This window comes from Anastrepha obliqua, chromosome 6 (assembly GCF_027943255.1).
Source record: "Anastrepha obliqua isolate idAnaObli1 chromosome 6, idAnaObli1_1.0, whole genome shotgun sequence".
Taxonomy (NCBI): Eukaryota; Metazoa; Arthropoda; class Insecta; order Diptera; family Tephritidae; genus Anastrepha; species Anastrepha obliqua.
The window spans coordinates 74,678,010-74,704,043 of NC_072897.1; the positions used below are offsets into that span (position 1 = coordinate 74,678,010).

Here is a 26,034-nt window from a genome sequence, read left to right on the forward strand (position 1 = left end):
TCAATTCCCTTGCTATGCTCGCTTTTGTTAGACGTCACTCATCGCACTTCACTGACCAATATACTCTTAAGATATTATACTCCGCGTTTGTTCGGTCCAAATTAGATTATGCTGCTTTTATTTCGAGACCTTATGCAGTCCATATAAATCGAGTTTAGAGGATTCAAAAAATTTTTGTGCGTTTCGCACTACATTCACTCGATGTCCCAGACACAAAACCATTATATAGGGTTATTCAATAGGTGCGCTTCAACTTTTTTCCGATAGGGAGGGCGAACGACGCAATATTTTTTATTTTACGCTTGTCATTTGTAAACTTCATTAGTATACATTTCATCATGGAACGCTACACACTTGAGCAACGATTGCAAATCGTGCAAATTTTTTATGAAAATAATCCTTCTGTTGCTGCTACTTTAAGAGCATTACGGCCATTTTACGGTCCATTTAACAAGCCGTCCCGTTTTGGGGTTATGTGAAGTCATTGGTCTACAGTAACAAGCCGGCGACGATTTGTGAGCTCAGAGCCAATATTGAACGCGAAATTGCTGGAATTTCGGCCGATTTATGCAAAAGAGTGGTCGAAAGTTGGGTTCAACGATTGGACTTCGTAAAACGTGCACGCGGTGGTCATGCAAATGAAATCGAATTTCATACTTAAATGTATGTGTTCAAACTCGATAATAAAAAAAAAAAAATAGTTAAAAAAGTCAAACCGTTTGTGTTTTATTCAAAAAAATTCAAAAGTTGAAGCGCTCTTACTGAAAAACCCTAGAGTCGTTTGATTAGTCTCTTTCCATTAAGTGACAGAGGTACTTTTCAGGCAGTATCATTTATCTTTGATCTCATTAATGGAAAAATCAAGTGTCCTCCTAGAAAGAATACAGTTTAATGCTCCTTGCAGAAATTTTCTCCGTTGCAAGATTTTTCGCGTTGGCTTTACTAGGACATTATATAGTGCCAATGCGCCACTCGTTAGATCGTTGTTCGACTTTAATTAATATATCTCCCCACCTTTTTGGATTTGGAACTTTTCATGGGCCAAACAAGTATTTCAAATGCAATTGAAAAATTATTTTTTATGCACGAAATCAAAATAATTCCTTGTAAATATTTGTTATTTTAGTTTTATAATTATTAATTTCGCTAAAATTCAATTGAAACTTGTATATAATTTTAGCAATTTAATGGTTTCTTATGTTGATAACCTAATTTTACTACATTTGTTAATATTAAATATTGTAAATTTGTATTTTTGTTCTGAATTTATATCTTAAATGTCTATTCTGAATTTTGTTAGACATTATTGAATGAAAAAAAGAAATAAATAATTTAAAGAATTAGGCCTCATTTACATTGGTCAGGAAAATTTAGCATACACTGCATTCGTACGATAGCTAGTTTCCTTAGAATTTCGTGCAAATATATACGAGGTGTGTTATTTTTTGAAGGTGAAGTCCGAAATAAACAGGGCTGAGCTAAAATAGAAACGACAGGAGCTTTATTCTGATAACTTCGAATTTATTTATTCAAAATAGTCACCTCTCGCTTCGATACTCTGGTTTGCGCGATATAAAAGCTTTCCCAAAAAGGGTTTCAGGTCATTAATCGAAATATCCTTCAGGATGTCGGTACAAGCCTTTTGGATGGCCTCTACGGACGCAAATCGTTTTCCTTGGCCAAACGCAATTTTCCGAATAGGTAAAAGTGACAGGGAGTCATATCAAGCGAATACGGTGAGTGATCAAAAATCAGTCACAAAAGTAGATCGATGAGTTGATGCGATAAGTGCCAGCTTTCTCCTATGCGGTATTCAGGGCGAATTCGACGAATGCGATGCAATAAACGCTTCAAAATGCCAAGAACAATGCCAAAACAAATGGTGGCTCGTCTGATGCCTTCCATTCGACACCTTTACGCTTAGTTTCAGGTTCATGTTGGAAACACCACATTTCATCACCAGTTACAATGTTGAAACTGTCTTTTGTTGTTGTTCTCGTCTTTTCACGCCTCTTTAATGAGGCCTTTCAAATTTTGAATTCTGAGCAATTTTTGGTCCTCAGCTAACTTGCGCGGAATGAAATGTGTACAGACTTTTCGTAAGTCCAAATGATCAGTTAAAGTGCAGTAAACCGATACTTATTAGATATTCACCTCCGATTCTATGAATTTCAACGATGAATTTCGGTACATTTTTCATAATTTTACGAACAATTTCGACTGAGTTTTCGGTGATTACTGATTTTGGGCGGCCCACAAGGGATGTAACTTCCAACGCACTAACTCATATTATCGCCGTATGTATTGTAAACTTTATGAGTAGACAATGCATACGACCAAATGAAAAAATAATTAAACTTTTTTCTGCGAATTTGTTATCGCCGTATGCATTGTAAACTTGTTATAGAATCTATGGCAAGACTGAGTGTATATACAGTGGCTCACAAAAGTCTTTTGCATAAGAAGACGATTAAGTTCACCCTTGAGCTTTCGTATTATTTTAAATTAATTTGTTTTTTATTTATTTGTTTATTATTTTATAAGTTCTTAAATATAGATTTTAATGCTACATAAATAATGTATTAAAACCAAAAAAAAAAAACAAAAATATGTTCTAATGCAAACATAACAAAATGTAAAAAAGTTAGAACTCATTGCTCACAAAAGTATTTTTATAATTGGCACGTACACTCTTTTTGGGTGTTTGGCGGAGCTCCTCCTCCTATTTGTGGTGTGCGTCTTAATATTGTACCACAAATGGAGGGACCTACAGTTTCAAGCTGACTCAGAACGGAAGATATTTTTTATGAGGAGCTTTTTCATGTCAGAAATATACTCGGAGGTTTGCCATTGCCTGCCGAGCGACCGCTATCAGAGATTCCGAACCTACGTTCTCACTCTGAATTCCGAATGATAGTCACGCACAAGCCCATTAGGCTACGGCGGTTTTTATTAATTCAAAATTTGGTATGGTAACCATTATTTTTGGAGGCCGCCTATAAACGTCTTGGCATGAATTCTATCAACTTTCGACAAAATTCAGTAGGTATTTTTCCCATTCCTCGAGCGAAACGGGTTTTAGATCACCTTTTGACAAAATTTTGTGTTCCCCCACTCTACTTTCAGTTAGATCCAAAGATTTTCTATGAGGTTGATATCGACCAACGCGCGTAATGTTTTCTAAACTACAGCGATCTTTACACCGCTTTATGACGTTTTCGATCGTTTGGCGACATCGAATAAACATATAATATTACAAATGTATTTCGTAGACTTGCCTTCGTTGTGAAGATATAAAATAATTTGTTTTTTCAGCTGTAGTTAATTCCTTACTCCCTGGAATGTTTAATGTTCACAGTACCACAATTACAAATAAAATTGACTCATGTACAACTAAAATTGATTACAATATGCACTTGCAGCCACCATTTCGGCGGAAATAGAAAAACTAAAAAACAAAAAGGAAAATACTTTTGTGAGCTCAGTGTTTCATCGCAACGCACGTTTTTTGTTGTATGCATCTAACGGTACAATTTTCATGCATGCTGTGTAGCCCATTTCCTATGACAATGTTCAATAATACAACTACGCATTTAAATTATGCTATTATATTTAGTGTATACAAAATTTTAAATTTGTACATACAAGTAACTATGCAAAATACTTCTGTGAGCCACTGTTAGTATACACATAGCCCATAAAATCTGCGTACACCTTCCAAATATTTTTAGATTGATTAAAAGCACAATATACAGTGGCTCACAGCTTATTTCGTGTGCCCGTTTATCAAAATAAAAAAGTTTCATATTTTTGTATAAACTTTATTTAGAAAAAAAACTTAAACGTACATTCAAAGATAGATTATTTCTTGTTACAAACATACATAAATAAACTTAAATTATTTCTTCTTAAGTAATATATTTACAGCAAAATCAAAATTATAAGTAAATCCACGTCACACCTTATTTCGTGTGCTTAACCAAACTAGAAAAAACATGATTTTTTTTTTTTAATTTATTAAGTTTTTACTAATCTAATATTTTGTAGGGTAGCCTTTTTGTTTTAATACAGCTTTTAACCGGGATTGCATGGAGCTAACAAGTTTTCCAGTGTATTCAGGAGATATTTTCTCCCACTCCACTTGCAATGCTGTTTTTAGATCTTGTTTGTTGCTTATGTTATGTTTTCTAATTTTTTTATCCAGAATATTCCATAAATTCTCAATTATATTGAGATCAGGTGATTGTGCTGGCGTTTTTACCACATGAGGGCAATTCCATATAAGCCACCGTTGCACTAATTCCGACTTATGCTTCGGATCATTGTCCTGATAGAACCTGAACCTGTCCCGAATGCCTAATTTTTCAGGACTTTGTAGTAAATTATTTTTTATTAAATTCAAATAAACTCTTTTATCCATAATTTCGTCGATAAAAACCAAGTTTCCGACACCAGCTGTTGACATGCAGCCCCAAACCATTACATGGCCCCCACCGTGTTTTACTGTACCATGCAGATTCTTCGGGTCCAGCTCCGCGTTGGGCTTACGCCAAACGAAAGACTTTCCATCGGAACCAAAGAGGTTGAATTTGCTTTCGTCGGCGAAAATAACGTCAATCCAAATTGTTTGGTCTTTATTAACATGGTTTTCGCCAAACTCCACCTTTAATCTTCTGTTACGCTCATTAACAAACGGTTTGTTTCGAGCTGTACGACCATGGAAATCAGCTTTGCGCAGAATTCTTCTTATTGTTTCAGGATTACATGACTTACCAAGTACTTTTTCAACCTCTTTTGTCAAAGCTGTCGCACTAATTCGTGGGCCTTTTTTAATTTTTCTTAACATCCACCTTTCATCAGCTTCTGTAAAAATTTTGTTTGGAGCTGGGCGGCCTTTGACAACCACTCTTTTTTCACAAGAAAAGCGTTGAATAATGTACTGTACTGTGGAAGTACTTAAATTTACAATTTCAGCAATTTTTTTCTGCGACTTTCCATTTTTGTAATGCGTAATCACTGATTCGCGCATTTCAATCGACGTACGATGACCCATCACGGTATTTTTAAATTAAGCTGGACAACCGACTACTTTCAATGTGTAAACTAAATAAGGATATAATCTAATATACTATGCAAAACAAATTTCCTATAATTGCTTACTGGCGCCGATAACGGTAAAAGTGAACACACGAAATAAGCTGTGACGTCAATTTACCTAGTATTCTGTTTTTGTTGTAAATATTCTACTAAAGCAGAAAAAATTTGAATGCATTTATACATGTTTGTAATTAGAAATAATTTATCTTTGATTGTGCATTTAAATTTTTTTTAAAGTAAATCAAATAAAAATAATTTTACAATTCTTTAGTTTAACATACAGCCACACGAAATAAGCTGTGAGCCACTGTAAATATAAAGTTTGAAACATTTATTATTTATTTATTTTTTCATTATATTTGGGGAGTTCACAAAGTGTACTATTGATGCTATTTCTCTCTTCTGCTATTGAAATAGCACAGTTATATAGTCGAACGTGTGAACATCCTTTGCTATTTAATGTATAATACTATTGTGTGTGCTATTCACCCAATCATTCAGCTGCTTAGCAGAAGTGAAAATAATACAAAATATAAATATAAACATAAAAATGCCTAGGAGGAGCGAAAAAAGTAAAATAATAGCACCGATTTGTCAAAAATATACACACGACGTCATCATTGTGGACGAGAGTAAGTAATCCAACACTTCCTTTGTGCTCTTTTTACGCGTTGATTGTAGGAGATGAAGACGAGCAGGAAGATATCGATGAAAGTTTCAGACTGAATATGCCATATGTCCATTTAGGAATTCCTAAGTCAAACCAATGGAAGCTGAATGTATTGGAGCATTTAGATGAAAACAGATTTTGCCAAATGCTGCGGGTAAACCAAATGGAGTTTGACCACCTTTTAATCTTAGTAAAAGATGATGATGTGTTTCGGAGTGATAACAACACAATACAGCTTCCGATTGAACTTCAGCCTAAAATCGTACTTTATAGGTTGGGATCTTCGGGTGAAGGACTTTCGATCCGTAAAGTGGCATCCTTATTTGGTGTTGGAGATGGCGGTACCATTCAAATCGTAACCAGACGAGTTTTTTCAGCCATACTCAATTTAAAGGGTAGATTTTTATTCTGGCCCAATGAAAGAGAGCGCTTAAAGCTGGTTGCAGCCACAGAAAAAGAAATGCCTGGATGTGTTGGATACATTGATGGCTCCGAAATTAAATTAGCCGAAGCACCGGTTAGGCATCATGAGATCTTCTTTTCCCGTAAGCGCCAGTACTCTATCAAAATTCAAGTAATTTGTGATTATCGCTTACGCATAAGGCTAGCTACACTAGGTTACTCGAGTAGTGTCCACGATGCAAAAATGTTTTCGGACTCCTTGCTCTCAAAGCACCCACACAGATTTTTGTCGACATCGCAATGGATTGCTGGTGATAGTGCATATCCACTGAAATCATATCTATTGACCCCATTCCGCCTAAATAGTACAGAATACACTAGAGAGGAGAGAGAAAACTTTAACAAATACAAATAACAAAATACCGCGTGCGAATTGTAAATTGTTTCGGGGCTGTGAAAGAAAAATTCCCTAGCCTGAAATAACTCAAGTTCAGATTGCACACAATACAAAACAAAAGAGATTGCAATGATTGGATAATGGTATGCTGTATTTTACACAATATTTTCATAAGCTTCAACAATGAGGATCAAGAATGCAGTTTAGAGCCAACTACCAACTTATTACCGTTAACGACCCTTAGGGATAGTTTATTAAACTTTATTCTATATCTACCCAGTAATTAATGCTACTATCAAACTCCTCCACCATGCCAATAAAAGCCAGTTACTCCAAATATTTTACTTATAGCAGAGCTGATCACCCCATATACACTTTTAGCACTTTTGTTTTTGTTTTGCCCTGAAGAATAAGCACAGATACAAATTCACACTTTGAATATAAAAACAGAGTTTTCATAGCACTCCCATTTGACCTTACATATAAATTCGATTCATATGAAAGTGCCTGAATTTCATATGAAAGTGCAAACAAAAAGCCAAGGCACTTTGGTATGATATTCAAATTTACATTAACAAATTAACAACAAAAAAAATTTCAAAAATATTATAGCACTGAAAAAAATTTTAATTTAAAATATATTATTAAAGGGGACCATCAAAATTCTTTGAACTTTTAAAATAATTTTTCTTTTTTTTTCAGTTTAAAAAAGTTTCTGTGCACATATAATTTTGTATATGTATTGCGATTTGCACTTCAATATAAAAATTTTTGAACAGCCCTGCTTATAGTTTTGAATCAGTTGTGTGTTTTTTATTAATAAAAAGAGTTAAACTTAAAAATATTTTCATACGTACATATATGAGGACATGATTTCATGAAGTTTTTCATTTATACTAGCCAGTTTACATAAACAGCGTAAATACCTATACCGTACGTCAACGAGGCAAAATATCTTGGTATAACCCTTGATGCTAAACTGCGTTGGAAGGCGCATGTCAAGAAAAAGCGTGAAGAGCTGGAATTAAAAACAAAAAAACTTCTTTATCTTATTGGCAGACACTCTATTATGTCAACGAACAACAAACTACTGCTATATAATCAAATACAGGTAACCCTCCTACAACGCGATTAATTGGTTCCTGAAAAACTCCGCGTTGTAGGAAAATCGCGTTGTAGGAAACTTTTTTTCCTCCATTTTTCCTTTTCTTAAACAATATCACGCAAGTAACATTTTAAAGTTTTCTCAGCCGCATTACTTATACAGGGTGGCTGATGAAAGCCGCTACCAAAAAAAAATTTAATAACTTTTTTTCTTTTTAAGTTATCTGTTCCATTTTTGTTTTAATTTGCAGATTGATCTTTAAAATTTATTAAAATGGATAACTGGGACACGCAAACAAGAATTTTGATAGTCCGCCGCTATCACGCACTGGAATCCGTAGTTTTGGTACAGAGAGAGTACAGGCGGATGTTTGGCGGCGATCCCCCGAGCAGATGGACCATAATGAGACTGGTGAATAATTTTGCTGAGCAAGGAACAGTCGCAAGAAGGCCTTATCATCGAAACCCACCAGTTCGGACGGAGGAAACGATCGCTGCTGTAGCTGCAGCTATACAAAGCAATCCAAGGGTTTCAACAAGAAGCTTATCTGCTCAACTTGGTGTCAGCCGACAGTCTTTGCAAACAATAATGCACAAAGATTTAGACTTATTTCCCTACAAAATTCAAATGGTTAACAAACTGAATGCAGCAGACTTGCCGATTCGCTTGGAATTTTGCCAGAAGATCCTGCAAATGGTGAAAGAAGACCAAAACATGTTAAACAGCCTTTTCATGTCTGATGAGGCCCATTTCGATTTAAACGGCAATGTGAACAAACAAAATTGTCGAATATGGAGTACTTCTAACCCACAGATACTCCACGAGACGGAATTGCATCCTCTTCGCGTGACAGTGTGGTGTGCGGTTTCTTCACGCTGTATTGTCGGGCCTTATTTTTTTGAAGAAAATGGTCACACCGTTACGGTTACTGGAGACCGTTATTTGAAAATGCTGAAAGAATTTTTCTATCCAGAACTACGCCGAAAGAAAATTCCTTTCAACTCTGTGTGGTTTCAACAAGATGGGGCAACGTCTCACATAGCCCAGACTGTTATGAGAGAGTTGCGACGAAAATTTCCCAATAAACTGATTTCAAGAAACTCCGAATCTCGTTGGCCCCCCAGGTCCCCTGACCTTACTGCACCTGACTTTTTCTTGTGGGGTTTATGTAAACAAGAAGTTTATAAAACAAAGCCAACAAATTTCGATGAACTAAAACAATCCATTCGGGCAACAATTGCGGCTATTCCTGTCGCAACTCTCAAAGCAGCAATGAACAACTTTTTACTAAGATGCCGCACTTGTGTCAACGAGCATGGGGGGCATTTAAATTCAATTATTTTTAAAACTAGTTAAGCTACATTTAATAAAATTTAATGACCTTCAACTTGAAAAAAAATAAATGAATTCCATACACTAAAAAAAAAGTTATTTGAGTTTCTTAATGTAGCAAAATTCATCAGCCACCCTGTATTAGACCTTTCATCGAATAAAAAAAATTTATTTTTTCAAAGATATTTTTCTATTTGTCTATTTCAATATAATAACATAAATTAATTCATTTAATTAACCAGCAAAAAGCAATTCATTTATTTAAATAACATAAAACTAAGGAAAATAAAATCTGGGAAAAATAGACACGGATTTTCAAATCTACATATTTCAGAGGATTTTAAATCTCAACCTTCTACAAATCCGCTTCCTCGTCCTCGCTTATTATAATTTGCTTCAAACGTTTTACTCTTGGTCGTCCTATTTCAAAATCCGAGCAAACACTTTTAGTATGTACATATGTATAATACAAACATATTATTATTTCTTTATGAGACTACGAATAATAGATATACACATATACACAAGTAATTTTTGATAATTGTGTGTTTATAGAATACAGTTTATAGAATATGTATTTAAAAAATGCTTAAAAATCGCGTTGTAGGAGTCGCGTTATAAGAAACATTCCGCAATTCGCAAACCGCGTTGTAGCGAAATCGCGCTATAGAAGTACCGCGTTATAGGAGGGTTACCTGTACTCAAACCGGTCTGGACGTATGGCATTCAGCTATGGGGATGCTCAAGCGAATCTTGCATGACTATTATCCAACGATTCCAAAATAAAGTGTTGCGCAACATCGTCAATGCTCCATACTATGTGAGAAATCTCGACCTCCATCGCAATCTTGGCATCTTACCCATCACTGACGTGGCGAAAAAATACGCCATGGCTCACAGACAACGTTTAAGTACACATGTCAACGCTGAAGCATTGGCTTTGCTTCAGCCAAATACTCATGGTCGGCGGCTCAAGCGTAAAACAGTTTTAGACCAGATGGGCACCCAGTAGCAGCTGTACTTTATATATTTATACATTCATAATGAATTTATGAATATTGAGGCATCTTAGTTTTTCCTTTTTTAATATATCTGTTCAATAAAAATTGCTCGTTAGTATCATTATTTCGTTGTACTAGTTGTAATTTCCAAACGTTATTCTGCTTATACTTTAAAGTGCGTTAATAAAACAAAAAAAAAAAAAAATTAGTACTTGAATTTCAATTCCTCCATAGCCAAACGCTCTTGCATTTCAAGTTCAAGAATTTTTAATTTTTCTTGGCTTTGGAGTTGCTTTTCTTTAAAACTTTCTTCATTTCGTACCTGCCTTTCCTTTAACTCAAACTCCTTTTGCTTAAGGGTGAATTCTTTTTCCCTTATGAGCATCTCCTTATCTCTTGCTATAGTTTCTGCCTCCAATTTCCCCTTCTTGAATGCCATTACTTCAGCTTGTACCTTCATAATGTCCGAAGCTGCTGTCCGGCTGTATATACCTTTGCAGTTCATGTCTGTTGTTGGAGTCAACGTGCAAACCGGACTCTGAGAGCTTGTGGTTGGTGTCATGCTAGAAGTGCATACCGGAATATGAGGGCTTTCCGTAATCTGTACCAGCCTTTGCGATTCGGTTTCAATTATTTGGCCCTCTTCAATTAAATTTGCCATAGTGTAATCGATAACGGAAGATTCGCAAATCCGGCTTCCAAAAATGTCATCCAGCTCGTAAAAAAATGAGCACATTTTTAGCAAAGTTCCTTGGAAAAAAATGTAGGCTATTGAAATTAATCGGCAAAGAAATATTTTAGGAACCTACTTACCTTTAATGGTATCGCCGTTCATGCTCCCTGCTCCCGTGGATCCCTCCCATATTTTGGCTTTGTTGTAGCTCGATCTCATGTTCCGCACTTTTGCACGCACCAGCTTCCACTCCATTGTAATATTCTTCTCCTCGCAAAAACCCTTATAATAAACTTGAGCGGACGGCTTCTGCAAAATAAACGTATGCACGTACATAATTTTATTTTATTTCTATGCAAACAAAAACAAACCTCAAGTCGCCGATTTTCCAATAAAAATTCGATAAGAGACTTCTCTTGTGCCGCCGTCCATCTTCGAGTTGGGTTGCTGCGAATGCGCTTGCGTCTGTCTTGGAATAAAAAAAGTTTTTAAAAAGCGAAATGAGTTGGCATTTAAAAAAATATTACTTACTAGCAAACCCGGCCCACTTCGCTGGGCAAAGACATGGTGGGTCCACGTTTTGGCATATATTTCGAGACCCTAGTCATCAATAGGTATGAAAATTACCCCACATTAAAGCACTTATCGACAGCTTTCATTTGATGCCCATATTGCACATCCACAACCAAAGGTTACCCGGGCCCACGTTTTGACCTATATCTCGAGACCCCAGTCACGGAGCGGCATGAGAAATACTCTGTACTAAAGCATTCACCAACAGCTTTCAATTGATATCCATATTGTACAAACACATTCTAGGGTCCACGTGTTGGTCTCTATCTCGGGACCCTAGTCACGGAGCGGCATGAAAAATACTCTGAACTAAAGCATTCACCAACAGCTTCCATTTGATACCCATATTGTACAAACACATTCTAGGGTCCACGTGTTGGTCTCTATCTCGGGACCCTAGTCACGGAGCCGCATGAAAAATACTCTGAACTAAAGCATTCACCAACAGCTTCCATTTGATACCCATATTGTATATACACATCCGAAGGTTACCCGGGCCCACATTTTGACCTATATCTCGAGACCCCAGTTACGGAGCGGCATGAGAAATACTCTGTACTAAAGCATTCACCAACAGCTTCCAACTGATATCTATATTGTACAAACACATTCTAGGGCCCACGTTTTGGTCTCTATCTCGAGACCCTAGTCACGGAGCGGCATGAAAAATACTCTGAACTAAAGCATTCACCAACAGCTTTCATTTGATACCCATATTGTATACACATATCCGAAGGTTACCCGCGTCCACGTTTTGACCTATATCTCGAGACCCCAGTCACGGAGCGGCATGAGAAATACTCTGTACTAAAGCATTCACCAACAGCTTCCAATTGATATCCATATTGTACAAACACATTCTAGGGTCCACGTGTTGGTGTCTATCTCGGGACCCTAGTCACGGAGCCGCATGAAAAATACTCTGAACTAAAGCATTCCCCAACAGCTTCCATTTGATACCCATATTGTATATACACATCCGAAGGTTACCCGGTCCACATTTTGACCTATATCTCGAGACCCCAGTCACGGAGCGGCATGAGAAATACTCTGTACTAAAGCATTCACCAACAGCTTCCAATTGATATCCATATTGTACAAACACATTCTAGGGTCCACGTGTTGGTCTCTATCTCGGGACCCTAGTCACGGAGCGGCATGAAAAATACTCTGAACTAAAGCATTCACCAACAGCTTCCATTTGATACCCATATTGTATATACACATCCGAAGGTTACCCGGGCCCACGTTTTGACCTATATCTCGAGACCCCAGTCTCGGAGCGGCATGAAAAATACTCTGTACTAAAGCATTCACCAACAGCTTCAATTTGATATTCATATTGTACAAACACATTCTAGGGTCTACGTTTTGGTCTCTATCTCGAGACCCTAGTCACAGAGCGGCATGAAAAGTACTCTGAACTAAAGCATTCACCAACAGCTTTCATTTGATACCCATATTGTATATACACATCCGAAGGTTACCCGGGTCCACGTTTTGACCATTTTCCCGGCAATTATTCGAATTTTTCTCACCTTTAAAACCTTCCCTAGACCTCCACGAATAATTCAAGACCAAGATAAGATAAATCCGTTCAGCCATTCTCGAGTTATAAGCGAACATAGGGACAGATTTTCACATTTATATATGGGTAAGACTCCGTCAGAAAATATGAGATTTGCAAGTGGTCTTTCGATTTCTTTGAAACTTTGGGAAATATTAGTTCTAGGTAAGATACATTCAAGCCTAAAAGGATTTTGAAAAATTTTCAAAATTGAGTCATCTACGCCATGTTGAATATCGGGACCGTGTTTTTTCAAAAATCAATATTTCTTGAACCGGTGGATGGATTTCAATGCAATTTACAGACAATATAGAAACAAATAAGTAGTTTAAATTAGTATTATGTAAAAAAAAAATTTCGAAATTTTGACCAAAAAAAAGTCAAAAAATTTTTTTGAATCAATTTTTAGTTGATTTGGCCACTTTTTTAGATTTTCTGTTATACACGTAACGATTCCTTATGATTTAACCTTTATTTTGAAAAAAAAAAATTTTATGGTGTCTATAATAGTTCTCAAGATATTGCGATTTTAGTGGAAGCGAACACCGTGAATTTCGCGGTTACGCAGCGCAGGAGTAGAAAAACGCGCACAGACCTGCAGCAGTCTGCTCCAGTCACTTCATACAGGAACACATAACGCAGCGCGAACCGTGCGTGCGTACGCGAAAGTGCGTGCGCGCTTCCACTAAAATCGCAATATCTCGAGAACTATTATAGACACCATAAATTTTTTTTTTTCAAAATAAAGGTTAAATCATAAGGAATCGTTACGTATATAACAGAAAATCTAAAAAAGTGGCCAAATCAACTAAAAATTGATTCAAAAAAATTTTTTGACTTTTTTTTGGTCAAAATTTCGAAATTTTTTTTTTACATAATACTAATTTAAACTACTTATTTGTTTCTATATTGTCTGTAAATTGCATTGAAATCCATCCACCGGTTCAAGAAATATTGATTTTTGAAAAAACACGGTCCCGATATTCAACATGGCGTAGATGACTCAATTTTGAAAATTTTTCAAAATCCTTTTAGGCTTGAATGTATCTTACCTAGAACTAATATTTCCCAAAGTTTCAAAGAAATCGAAAGACCACTTGCAAATCTCATATTTTCTGACGGAGTCTTACCCATATATAGATTTTATTATTTTGCTCTAATTCCATTCTAATTCCGATTTTGCTTTTGCACAAATTGTGATGATAAACTAAATCAGCTGATCGTATAGCATAGATAAATAGCACACTAAACATACCTTTCAAAGTTTTATTGAAATAGCAGTATTTGTACATGTTAAACAAAAACAACAACTTTACAACTGTGCTAATACAATAGCATGATTAAAGAAATACGACAAATAGTACATATTGTGAACTACCTAATTGTTAAGTTACAAAAGCAAAAGAAAATAACTAGATTCCTCAATTCATTGTTTACATAACGGTAAGTTATTGCAAGAACATGTAAATATAACAACCAGAAAGCCTGAGTACAGTTTTAAAATATGTATATGGAAAAGGAATCAATAATATACAAAAACGAAAATTAATATTTTGTTAGATTACCACGATACTTTAGGGCTTCGCTTAATCTACATATTGGACATTGAGTTTACTAACTTTTCTCTTTCCTCACTTGTAATGTTCGCCCATTCTGGCCGCATAACATTTCGTCAAGCCCCTCCTTACTTGTTATTATATGCCAAGAGTCAAAGCTTATCGATCTCGGCTGTGTGTTTTGGGTAATTATGTTCTTTGAACCTGATTTGCATCAAAGAATTTGACGAGGTCTTATTTCCCCCAAAAATGGCTTGGTTCCAAAACTTTTGAGGCTTACTAACATAATTATTAGCAAATTCAATGCGCTTTCTTCCGTTCACAAATAAAATAAACGGTTTTCTACAACGATATCCAGCTTAATGTAAAACTTTTGTAGCAGTTTCTGCACAAATTTTTCTTTTAGATGTTTGATTTACGTTTTCAACAATTGCTTATGATGTAATTCGAGGATTAACTTTTGCCATACGTAGAATCTCTAGTTGCTATATTTACATATTGCTGCAATTACTTACCGTTATGTAATCAATGAAGCTTGGAATCTTGTCTTTTTTTTTTTGCTTTTAAGAACTTAAGAACTTAACTTAAGAATGTAATGAAAGAGTAACTAAATAATATATGTATGTACATATGTTTTCAACTGTAAGTTTATATTGTGTTCTTAATCACTTCAAAAGTACTTGTAAGATGTACGCAGACTATGGGCTATGTTTATATATATACAGTCTGGTTCACTTAAGTAGAGGCAATCATTTTTATGAAATAGAATGGTCAATCTTTACGTGAAACAAGGTGCCTCCTAGGGTAAGAACTACAAAAGCAGAACTGCGATGGCTTTAACACCGAAGGAAACCCGCAAAATCCTTATGATTATATCAAATCCACAGTTCGAAGTGCTATTCTAGAAGCGCCACATCTGAAGCATAAAACTAAATTTACAAAATAACCACCTTTGAATAAAATTCGCAAAGAACGGCGCCTCGATTATGAAAGCTTGGCTTCGAGTTGCGTTACGAAGAAAAGCTCAATCTGGATGGACTGAATGGATACAATTACTATTTTCATGACTTAAGATAGGTAAGGTACTTGAGTCGACATCACAGCCGTGAAGGCGGTGTTGTAATATGGGGAGCAACATCGTGCTATGGCGCGTTCGAATCGAAAATTGTAGACTACATAATGGCAGTAAACAGCTATAAAGCTTCGATGGAATCAGCTTTTTTCCGAGATTCGTAAAACATTTTGACCTATTAATTATATCTTTCAGTAGGATGTACACACTTCAAGTGTTGTCAAACTTGAATTGCGTCCCAAAACGTTAACACTTTAACATGACCACCGTATTCTTCAGATCTGAACATTATTGAAAATCTGTGGGGATGGATTGCTCGCAAGGGCTCACTAGACAGGGCTAGTTTACTGGGGCGGCAGCCCTTGGTCAGGAAAAACCCGACTCATTCCGGTAACGTAGAACCGGCTGCCGTGGGAATGTTTATTTGTGGTCAAGCTCCTCCTCTTATTCGTGATGTGCGTCTTTATGCTTTTCCACAAGTGGAAGGATCTACAGTTTTATTTCGACAGGGTGGAAGTATGTCAGAGTGAATTCTGGTTGGGTAGGAGTGTAATCTGCTACAGATGCCAGAGTGTAATTTAGTTATGGGCGGTGGTTGGATTCTTATAAAGGCTTTGAAGTAGCGAAAGATCATGAAAATGGTTACATATTTTGGTGAATCCCGTTTAAAGTCTGTCTGTGCTCCTTCGGATCCAATTCTGCCCTATGTAGGTATGTGTGGGGGTCGTCGTTGATTTGGATCTGAAGGCTTCTGACATGCCTAGAAGTTGGCCAGATTATCGCTTTATATATCGTCAGTTACGTATTATTGTCTTTGTCCTGATCGTGGTTGTATTCGGCGATTAGGAGGACAAACAGTCGATTGTAACACTTAAATACTTAGGGTTATTGACATTAGAGATTGGTGTGCCATCGCCTTGTTCTTTTATTTGGAGTATGAACTTGTTTTTGTGAAAAGGATCGGCTTGCATTTAGTGCGAAAGTGTTAGGTTCCTTGCACTGAAGAAGCAAACAAGTTAAGAGATACAACCGTTTACTTTAGAACGGAAGTTATCCATGTCATTGCCGGATGCCAATATTGAACAATGGTTCAGTTTTCGTTGAAAACTAGTTTGTTTGTTTGTTTGTTAACAGTAATAGAAGCCCCGCTAGTGTAGGGCATATCACCCACGTCTTCGTCTAGCTCATCTAAAGGTAGGCCCAGAAAACTTTCTGTTTCGGCGGGTTGGGTCCAGAGGGAGAGGGGTGTTAGATGAGTAGGCTTTAGAGGGCATGTGAAAAGGTGGTTAGTGTCGTGCGGGGTGCCTTCACATGTCGGACATATGTTTGGTATGTCGGTGTCGATTCTGGATAAGTAGGAGTTTAACCTGCTACCTCACGAGGACGCTGGAGCTCTTCATCTGCTGTAGGTGGTGGTTAGACTCCGATGACGGCATTCACAGGACGGGAGCTTAAGAAGGTGGTGACGGTCTCCCGGTGAATGTCGTTTATTGACTGTCTAAACACTGTATGGTCCAGTAAATTTCTGTCAGTTTTGTCCTGTATTTCGTCGGCGTAGTTTAAGAGGTGTCTCCTGACGTGCCTGGGAGACGGCTCAGGCTCAAGCAGGTGTCTGCAGGGGTGAGACCTGCGGTAACATCCTAGCAGGAACTGCTTGCTGAGCAGTTTGTTATGCTCCATTACTGGGGGCATTTGTGCCTCGTTGTGAATGTGTTGAACAGAGGACAACAGCAGGCAACCGGTCGCTGTCCGAATGGCAGTATTTTAGCATGTCTGTAGCTTTATCCACTGCCTTAAAAGTCGATAGCAACAGTTCTTTGCCTTTGTCCCCAGTGCTGCCGCCACGCGATTTGAGGACCTTGTTGCGATTTTGGACCTTAGTGGGAACTGCGGTTGTGTGCGCTGAGAAGGAGAGTAAACTGTCGAAGCTTACACCCAAAATTTTGGGGTTGTTTACCATCGGAATTGGTGTGTCGTCTCCTTTTACCTTAAGGGACAGCTTGACCTCCTTTGTCCAGGTGGTAAAGAGGGTCGCCGTGGACTTAGTGGGGGAAAGTTGGAGATTCCTCGCAGTGAAAAAGCGAGAAAGGTCGGTGAGATAGTTGTACACTTTGGAACACAGACCATTGATGTCATTGCCCGACGACATTATCGTACAGTCGTCAGCGTATGAGTCCAGGGAGACTCCCTCTGGTGGTTGAAGGAGCTTCGGTATGTAGAATTTAAACAGCAAGGGGGAAAGGACACCTCTCTGCGGTACATCTTGCTTAATTTTTCTCTGCTTTGATGTTTGATCTCGAAAAATCACTGACGAGTGACGACCGCTCAGGTAGTTTGCGGACCACCTCTTCAGCCCTGGCAGGAGTGTCGACTAATAAATATCCTCTAGTAGCGTGGAATGGCTGACTGTATCGGAAGCCTTCTTCAGGTCCAACGCTACTAGGACAGTCCTCTCGCAGGGGCGGTTTGCTATTCCCATCTGAGCCGGTTCTACGATAGCGGAATGACTCGGGTTTTTCCCGATCAAGGGCTGCCGCTGTAGTAAACTAGCCCTGTCTAGTGAATAGCATTGAAAACTAGTAGCGTTGCATGGCTAATAGTGTCGAAAACCTTTGAAAAATCCAACATGACTAAGATGGTTCTTCCACAGAGGCGAACTGTTTTGGTTGAATTCATGCCTTTAAGCGCTGTGGTGGTCGCTTGGGGATCCGTACTAATGAGAATCTGGTATAACATGTTTCGTGGGGATGGGCAGTAGCAAGGACTTACATAAGTGTCCTCTCTACTGAGGAAAGGACAGCTATCTGATAATATGACTCCTTAGTTGACGGGTTTCCCAGGTTTCAATAGTGGGATCACTTTTCAGGGATTATAAGAGCTATGGACAAGTTGAAGACCTTTGTGACGTAGTCTATTCTCATTGAACTCAATTGTTTCAGCATCATCATGCTTATTCTGTCAAAACCAATGGTTTTCAGGTTTTGACTGTTTTTTTCTTCTAAGGTGAACTCCTCCGCTGGTGAAGGCAAGTACTGCTGTTTGAAATATGTGAAACTAGTTACAAGACCGTTGATAGTATTCACTATATGATGCAGCATAAATTGATATTCGTTCAGTGGGGCTAGGACTGAATAGTGGACCAAAGGTTATTCACTTCGGAAGCAAAGGTGTAGATCTACCAATTATTGGTTTTCCAATTAGCGAATTTCTTAATTCCAGGATCGACCTGTCGAAGATGATTATTCTCGTTTGCTAAAATAGCAGCCCCAGTTGGAAAATTTGGGTAGATTTTTGCAGTCGCAGCTCTGATCACTTTGCGGAATTCGCGCTCACCAACAACTGCGTCTGTTGTAATAGGAAGAGCGACGAAGATATTCTCAGTAAGTTCCACGACACCGACCTAATCAGGTAGAATATTTTAACTCGGCAGCGCTTGACCGGACAGCTATGCCTTAAAATTCGAATGCCCTATTTCAGACCAGAGCATATTCGAAGGTGATATGGATTACACCTGCCTTATTCCAAGACACTGAGCTTTGACACACTGAACATACTGTTTGGGTACCGAGAACTGATAATCTGGCAAATGAATGATCTGAAGTGTGATGCATACATATGTCCCAAGCTTGAGTTTGCGGCTTAAAATATCATCTTTAAATATGACTTTAGTTCCCTTATATTTTCTGATCTCATTCTCCCGTGTGTAAATACCTAAACTAAAGTCCCTTGAAAGCAGAAGGATTATCTCTCACTTCTACGCGATATTCAGTTCCTTATTTTAGCCAGGACTCTTCGTTTTTATTATCCATTTCAAATAAAGGGGCTTTAGTTAGAATTATGCAATATATGCCCCAGTACCGCACTTTCTTGGAGAACTAAGCGCGATTTCGAGTTCTATTACGTTAGATTTTTCTTTGTCAAAAATTGTATATTTGAAACTCAATGCTCGTATTATTTTAGCATTTTCCGCTATATGTTGTATCAATGATTTGGGTTTTGTCAGTAAAAATTTTGCAGTTTACTGACTTTTTCAATGCAACAAACAAAGAAACCGAGCTCCAATGTCTTGCTCTATAAAACCATGTTTGTAAGGTAAAAATCGCAGAACTGAAAGAGGTTCGTTTTCTGGGGTAGTCAACCCTTGCTCGAAAATCGAGTCTTTCCATTATGTAGAGCAGGCTGTCATGGGAATGGAGTTTTTCTTTTTCAGATAGCCTAAACAAATGATCTAAATACGGCTCAGTGGATAGTAAAAGTGGATCGGGTCGACTTGGAATTTGTGATAACTGCTTAGATTGATGATGAGGCCTAACCATAAATAAAACGATTTCATTTCGATTTTCCCTTCATTCTATAGCTTTACCATGAGCTCCCTGGAGCTTGAGTCGTTTCACCACTCTTCTAGCAGTAGACGTATTAGCACACAAATAGTTTACATATATCCTACACTTCTTTTTTTCTCAATTTTACTCGAAGCATAATAGGGAAACACTGTACTATGCTCTGTACGTTTTTAGTAGCGTATGTAGTGGGTGAATCCTCTCATTTTTGTGAACGAAATGACACTGACTAATTGTAAAAATTTTGAGCAGGAACATTTTGTAAACGTCAGAGTTATTTAAAATTATATATAAGATTTGGACCATCCGGTATTTTAAGATTGCTGGATTTAAAATTTTATTTAAATTCTCAAAAACAGGCGAACCAACTAAATCTAAAAAACGAAATGGGAAAATCAATTAGTTTAACGCTCAAAATGTAAGCAATTCATAACTATTGGCGTTTTTGGCTCTTATTTCAGAGTAACTGGTGGCGAACTATTTGATCGCATTGTTGAAAAAGGCTCATATACCGAAAAAGATGCGTCCGGTCTTATAAGACAAATTTTAGAAGCTGTCGACTATATGCATGAGCAAGGTGTCGTCCACAGAGATCTGAAGGTAAGAATATTATAGCAAAACACGAATGTTCCAGAACCGCCTGGCAACAAAACTCGAACAAATGAGATACTAACACAAAGCCATTAATTCGTCTTGACACTAGATGATAAGACAGACCAGGGCATGACATGTCGCCAGAAGACACGTGTTGCCGAGTTTAGAAATTACGATAGTCATTAAGCACATGTATAAAGTATAAGCAGAGGTACACGCGAATAGGGTATTCAGTCATAAGTTAAGCGTGTGAACGTGTAAACATAAAGTAAAGTAATTAAGTGTGGAAATTAAATAAAGCAAGTTGTGTTGACATTAGTTGTGACTATTATCAGTCCAGTGATCGAACTCAGAGAAATTATTGTGAGACATTTTTTTTTTGATGAAAGCGTATTAAATACGTAATAATTGGTACCAGAAGTGGGATTTTTGAATAAAGTACCGTCAAACACAGTCCTAAAAATAAAAATGGCAAAGTTTACTGAACTTAGGGTTCAGCAACTTAAGAAAGAGTTGCAAGCACGGATAAGCGAGGATATGGGGGCGGAGAACGTCAATATGTTCCAGCTGAAAACACAGAAGGCAGAGAATCCAGGATCATCATCAGGTATAAACTTGAATGTAATGATGACTGCAATATCCCGAATGGCGTCGCAAATGTCCTCACAAATGTCAGTCGAGTTATCGTAGCTGGAAAAGCAGGATATACGTATATCCAAGCTAGAAGGATATGCAACTAGAAACAATTGAGGCTGAGGTACAGGGTGGCTGATGATAGCCGCTACCAAAAAAAATTGAATAACTTTTTTTCTTTTTAAGTTATCTGTTCCATTTTTGTTTTAATTTGCAGATTGATCTTTAAAATTTATTAAAATGGATAACTGGGACACGCAAACAAGAATTTGGATAGTCCGCCGCTATCACGTACTGGAGTCCGTAGTTTTGGTACAGATAATAATGCACAAAGATTTAGACTTATTTTCCTACAAAATTCAAATGGTTAACAAACTGAATGCAGCAGACTTGCCGATTCGCTTGGAATTTTGCCAGAAGATCCTGCAAATGGTGGAAGAAGACCAAAACATGTTAAACTGACTTTTCATGTCTGATGAGGCCCATTTCGATTTAAACGGCAATGTGAACAAACAAAATTGTTGAATATGGAGTACTTCTAACCCACAGATACTCCACGAGACGGAATTGCATCCTCTTCGCGTGACAGTGTGGTGTGCGGTTTCTTCACGCTGTATTGTCGGGCCTTATTTTTTTGAAGAAAATGGTCACACCGTTACGGTTACTGGAGACCGTTATTTGAAAATGCTGAAAGAATTTTTTTATCCAGAACTACGCCGAAAGAGAATTCCTTTCAACTCTGTGTGGTTTCAACAAGATGGGGAAACGTCTCACATAGCCCAGACTGTTATGAAAGAGTTGCGACGAAAATTTCCCAATAAACTGATTTCAAGAAACTCCGAATTTTGTTGGCCCCCCAGGTCGCCTGACCTTACTGCACCTGACTTTTTCTTGTGGGGTTTATGTAAACAAGAAGTTTATAAAACAAAGCCAACAAATTCGGATGAACTAAAACAATCCATTCGGGCAACAATCGCGGCTATTCCTGTCGCAACTCTCAAAGCAGCAATGAACAACTTTTTACTAAGATGCCGCACTTGTGTCAACGAGCATGGGGGGCATTTAAATTCAATTATTTTTAAAACTAGTTAAGCTACATTTAATAAAATTTAATGACCTTCAACTTGAAAAAAAAATAAATGAATTCCATACACTAAGAAAAGAGTTATTTGAGTTTCTTAATGTAGCAAAATTCATCAGCCACCCTGTAGTTGCAGTGAAGAATCGTCTCTGTGAACTACAATTGAATCGTTCGAATATTTCAACCAGTGGTCCTAAACTAAAAGCTCCATCCTTCAACGGCACTATACCATCCCTATATTTAAGCTCGAAACAACACCAAAAAAAATTACTTCAGGTAAAATTGCTGCTTGGTTGTCTCACTTAAGGCTTCCGGCACCGAAGTACTGCAGGCAGTTCCAGAACCCGATCTGGGTAGCTATGACAGACTGATGGCAGCAATAGAGAAACGTTACGGGAGTGACCACAGGCAACAGATGTTCCAGATGAAACTGACGAATCGCAGAAAAAGGACAAATGAGGACAAAGGACAAAATACTGAAAAGGACGTTTGCTGAAACATTTGCTTTTGCACTGACACAGGAAACAGCAGCTCTCTTGAGCAAACCAGTGTACAAAATTCATCGGGCTGAAGTTAAAGAGCCTACCTTGTTGGAAGAAGCAATTAAGAGAATAATACGGGAGTCCTTACCTCAAATGCTACGACTCAGCATTTCGGATATAAAGTGTTATAACTGCGGTAAGACGGGACATATTGTATGTAATTGTAGTTGTAGAATACAATATAGCCAACCGAAGACGAGCTCATGCGGAAGTAAGCAAAATACGGTGGAGAGAAACCATCTAAAAGGGAAATGGGGATAGAAAGTCCTGAGGCTAATGGATATTTGGTGCATTGGAATAGTCTTCAAATTATTAATGCCGTGGAATAGCCTTAAAATAATTTCGCGTATGGGAAAGCAAAGACTGAAATCATTCCCGTATTCAGAATTACATCCGTGTTAGAGGAATTCCACAATGGACCAAGTGGAGACCATCTGGGTATCACTGAAACGCTGGAGAAGATTAAGCAACGGTATTACTAGGTAAATTGCAGGTAATTATTTGCCAAAGGGATTCGTAATTGCGCGCAGTGCATGGCAGCGAAAGATCCAAAGGAGAGAAGTCATGAAAGATTACAGCAATACATCGCGGGTTCACCATTTGTGCCGAATTGGGTGAATCGGTTTGGAGTACCTATTGAGTGGTACTCAGACCAAGGAAACTTCTAGTCCGCAGTATTTAAATATATGTGTTGCTTGCTAGGAATTAAGAAACACGTTGGACACTCTTGAACCCACAATCGGATGGAATGGTCGAACGATTCATTCGAAAGAGCACATATCCAAATGTTCTTGTCGGCCTCTCGCTCAGCTGGACATGAAACTAATGGTCAATCGTCTGCTAGGACCATTTGTGGAAGCAATTTAAAGCTTCCGGGTCATTTATCGTTGGGAAGATTTGCCGCTTCTGCAATGGATGCAGGTAGTTATTGGGAAACACTGCAGGATGACATGGATGAATTACGCCATCATGTGGGGCAACATACCCAGCTAAAGAGTAACAAGATGAATCACTTTGAAGCGAAGATAATTTGGCACTTATTTTTATGATTAAAATATTGAAGGATTTGGTGTATCGATAAGTTAACACATTTCACCGCCGCAGAGCCTCGAAAGCAATTTTGATGATTCCCCGGAATCGCTCCCATTCTTTCATATCCGCTTCTTGGGTATCTGTAATATTCTCAGAGGGATACCCAACTCACTACGTGCCTTTTAAAAGTTTTGGGCAAGAGAGCTGTCAGAGCATTTATATCACCCAGATATCAGTGCATCTGTACCAATACACACACACAGCGGCAGATCTAGTGCATCTATATAAAGCAGACATCAGTGCATCTATAACATGACATACACACGCAGCGGAAAATTTAATGTATCTTTAGATGCCCTCGATTCGCTGCTTATCTGCTCGCTATATCTGGGCTCTGCTCACTTGACGAAATAATTGCAGTAAAAGCAACAACAAAGTAGCAAGATTTCCCGTTAGTGAGTGCAGTTATACCTTTTTCAGCGCTACCAATATATGTTTATTTATACCAGTTGGTTCATCTATTCGCCACGGGCTAACTTTTGGTGAAACGAAGAGGCTTCATATCAACCTGATACCAGCGCATCTATAAAATTAACACAGACAGCGAGCAGCAGCAGCTGCAAACCTCAAGTATGGAACCAGTTGATTCTAAGTTTAGTTTGCTTCTGTTTTGTCATTGGAATAAAGCTTACAAGGAAGTAGCGTCCATATCAACAAATCCTCTTGGACTAACGCTATAATTACGGAAGGGTCCAACTTACCACACCACTTAAACTACTTCACATGAATAGAATTTATAATATTTAAGTAATTAGTCGAATTTCATTGTGTGATCCGCGTGAGAACTTTTTTTCTCGTATTTCGAAACATAATAATAAAAGAAAATTTAAATTTTTTTAATTTGTTTTCTAATTGTTTCAAAAGAAATGAAAAAACAAATATAAATGAGTGTGTCTAGGAAACAAGTAGAAATATTGCAACAAGCAAATGAGCAAACTAGGATAGCATTTAGTACCTAGTTAAACAAAATAACACAAGTCTTTCGGCGCCTATATCCTCTATCCGCAGAAAACTACCTCCTGGATAGTATAAATCTATCACCTATTGCCATGGGGATTTTGAATTGGTCTGCAGACAGAAGACCAAAGCACGTTTTAGAAACGGAACTAAGTGCTTTAAGGAAGGGTAATATGTCAATATTATGATAGACTTGACAAATATTTAACTCTCAAAAAAAAAAAAATTTAATAACGCATAGCCGTAATAGGGAATTAGCCGCCGCGCACAATGAGCAGGGTAGGGAAAACGCAGTAATAGTTAGGCCTAAGGCGTCTGTTGTGTGATATTCTATTTTCTGCCAAACCAGAAGATTTACCCTCTGATCTGACTACAGCCCAGGAGTTAGAAACCAACCGTATGTGTCATGACTTCGCAGGAATCTTTGCTGTAGGCAACTCGACAAAATCAGATAATCTGAAATATCGAAGTGCATATTCATTAACATTGAAATAGAAACTTTGCTGAAAGACGGTATCATAAGAAAATCTAATTCAGCTCATAACTCTCCAGCCCATGTGGTGAATAAAAAGGGGTTAGATGAATACGGTAAACAAAAACTTGGCATGGTAATTGATTAAAAAAAAAAAAATTAAGAAAAAACGATTGTGGCAAATCTAGGAAGTTCAAAATTGTTTACTACCTCAGATCTAAAATCTGGCCTTCACATAAAAAGAAGGACCGCGAAAAAACGGATTTCAGGATAAAGAATGACAAATATGAATTTAGCAGGATGTCATTCAGTCTGAAGAATGTGCCTAGTACAAAGAAATTGAATGCGAGTGGTTTTGAAAGGCCTATGCCTTCAAAGCTCATTTAGAAGAAATATATACGTAGTACATAGCATTTAAAACTAGTGACTATTAAGCAATGACAAATAGAATTAGTTGACAATTAACTACATAGAATTTGAAAGATCTTTTGGCGTCTTCTGGAAAGATTTCTCTTTATTTGGGAGCCCTCTCATCATAGGATTTAAGTGCGTCCTTAGTATGCTTGTGTGTCTTCTGCTAGCGCTTTGTATTTTTTCGTCAATAGTATCGGTATCAAGGTCAAGGTCAACCAAGGCATCATGGTTATAGTTATTTTAGACTGGTCTTGTTGTTGTGTACTTAGATTACTTTTTGCTCCAATGCCCAAACCTCTATTTCTTCCTTATATGCTCCTGCCAGTTTAATTCTGAGTCGATCATAATGACCATCGATCAGTTCCCATGCTAGCCGGTTCTACGTTACCGGAATGACTCGAGTTTTTCCCGACCAAGGGCTGCCGCCCCAGTAAACTAGCCCTGTCTATATAAATATATAATTG

At 37.7% G+C, this 26,034-nt stretch overlaps 1 protein-coding gene across 7 annotated transcripts in view; it reads left to right on the forward strand.

Moving 5' to 3' along the window:
* The window catches only part of LOC129250143 (calcium/calmodulin-dependent protein kinase type 1-like), a 203,560-nt gene that overhangs the window by 83,785 nt on the left and 93,741 nt on the right, over window positions 1-26,034 (forward strand). For all 7 annotated transcript variants that reach the window (XR_008582805.1, XR_008582804.1, XM_054889785.1 and 4 more), the window contains one exon: window positions 20,247-20,385. Coding sequence is in view for 5 of the 7 variants with exons in the window: in XM_054889785.1 (XP_054745760.1) it covers window positions 20,247-20,385 (139 nt within the window). In the remaining 2 variants the exon portion in view is untranslated. The remainder of the gene's footprint in view (window positions 1-20,246; window positions 20,386-26,034) is intronic.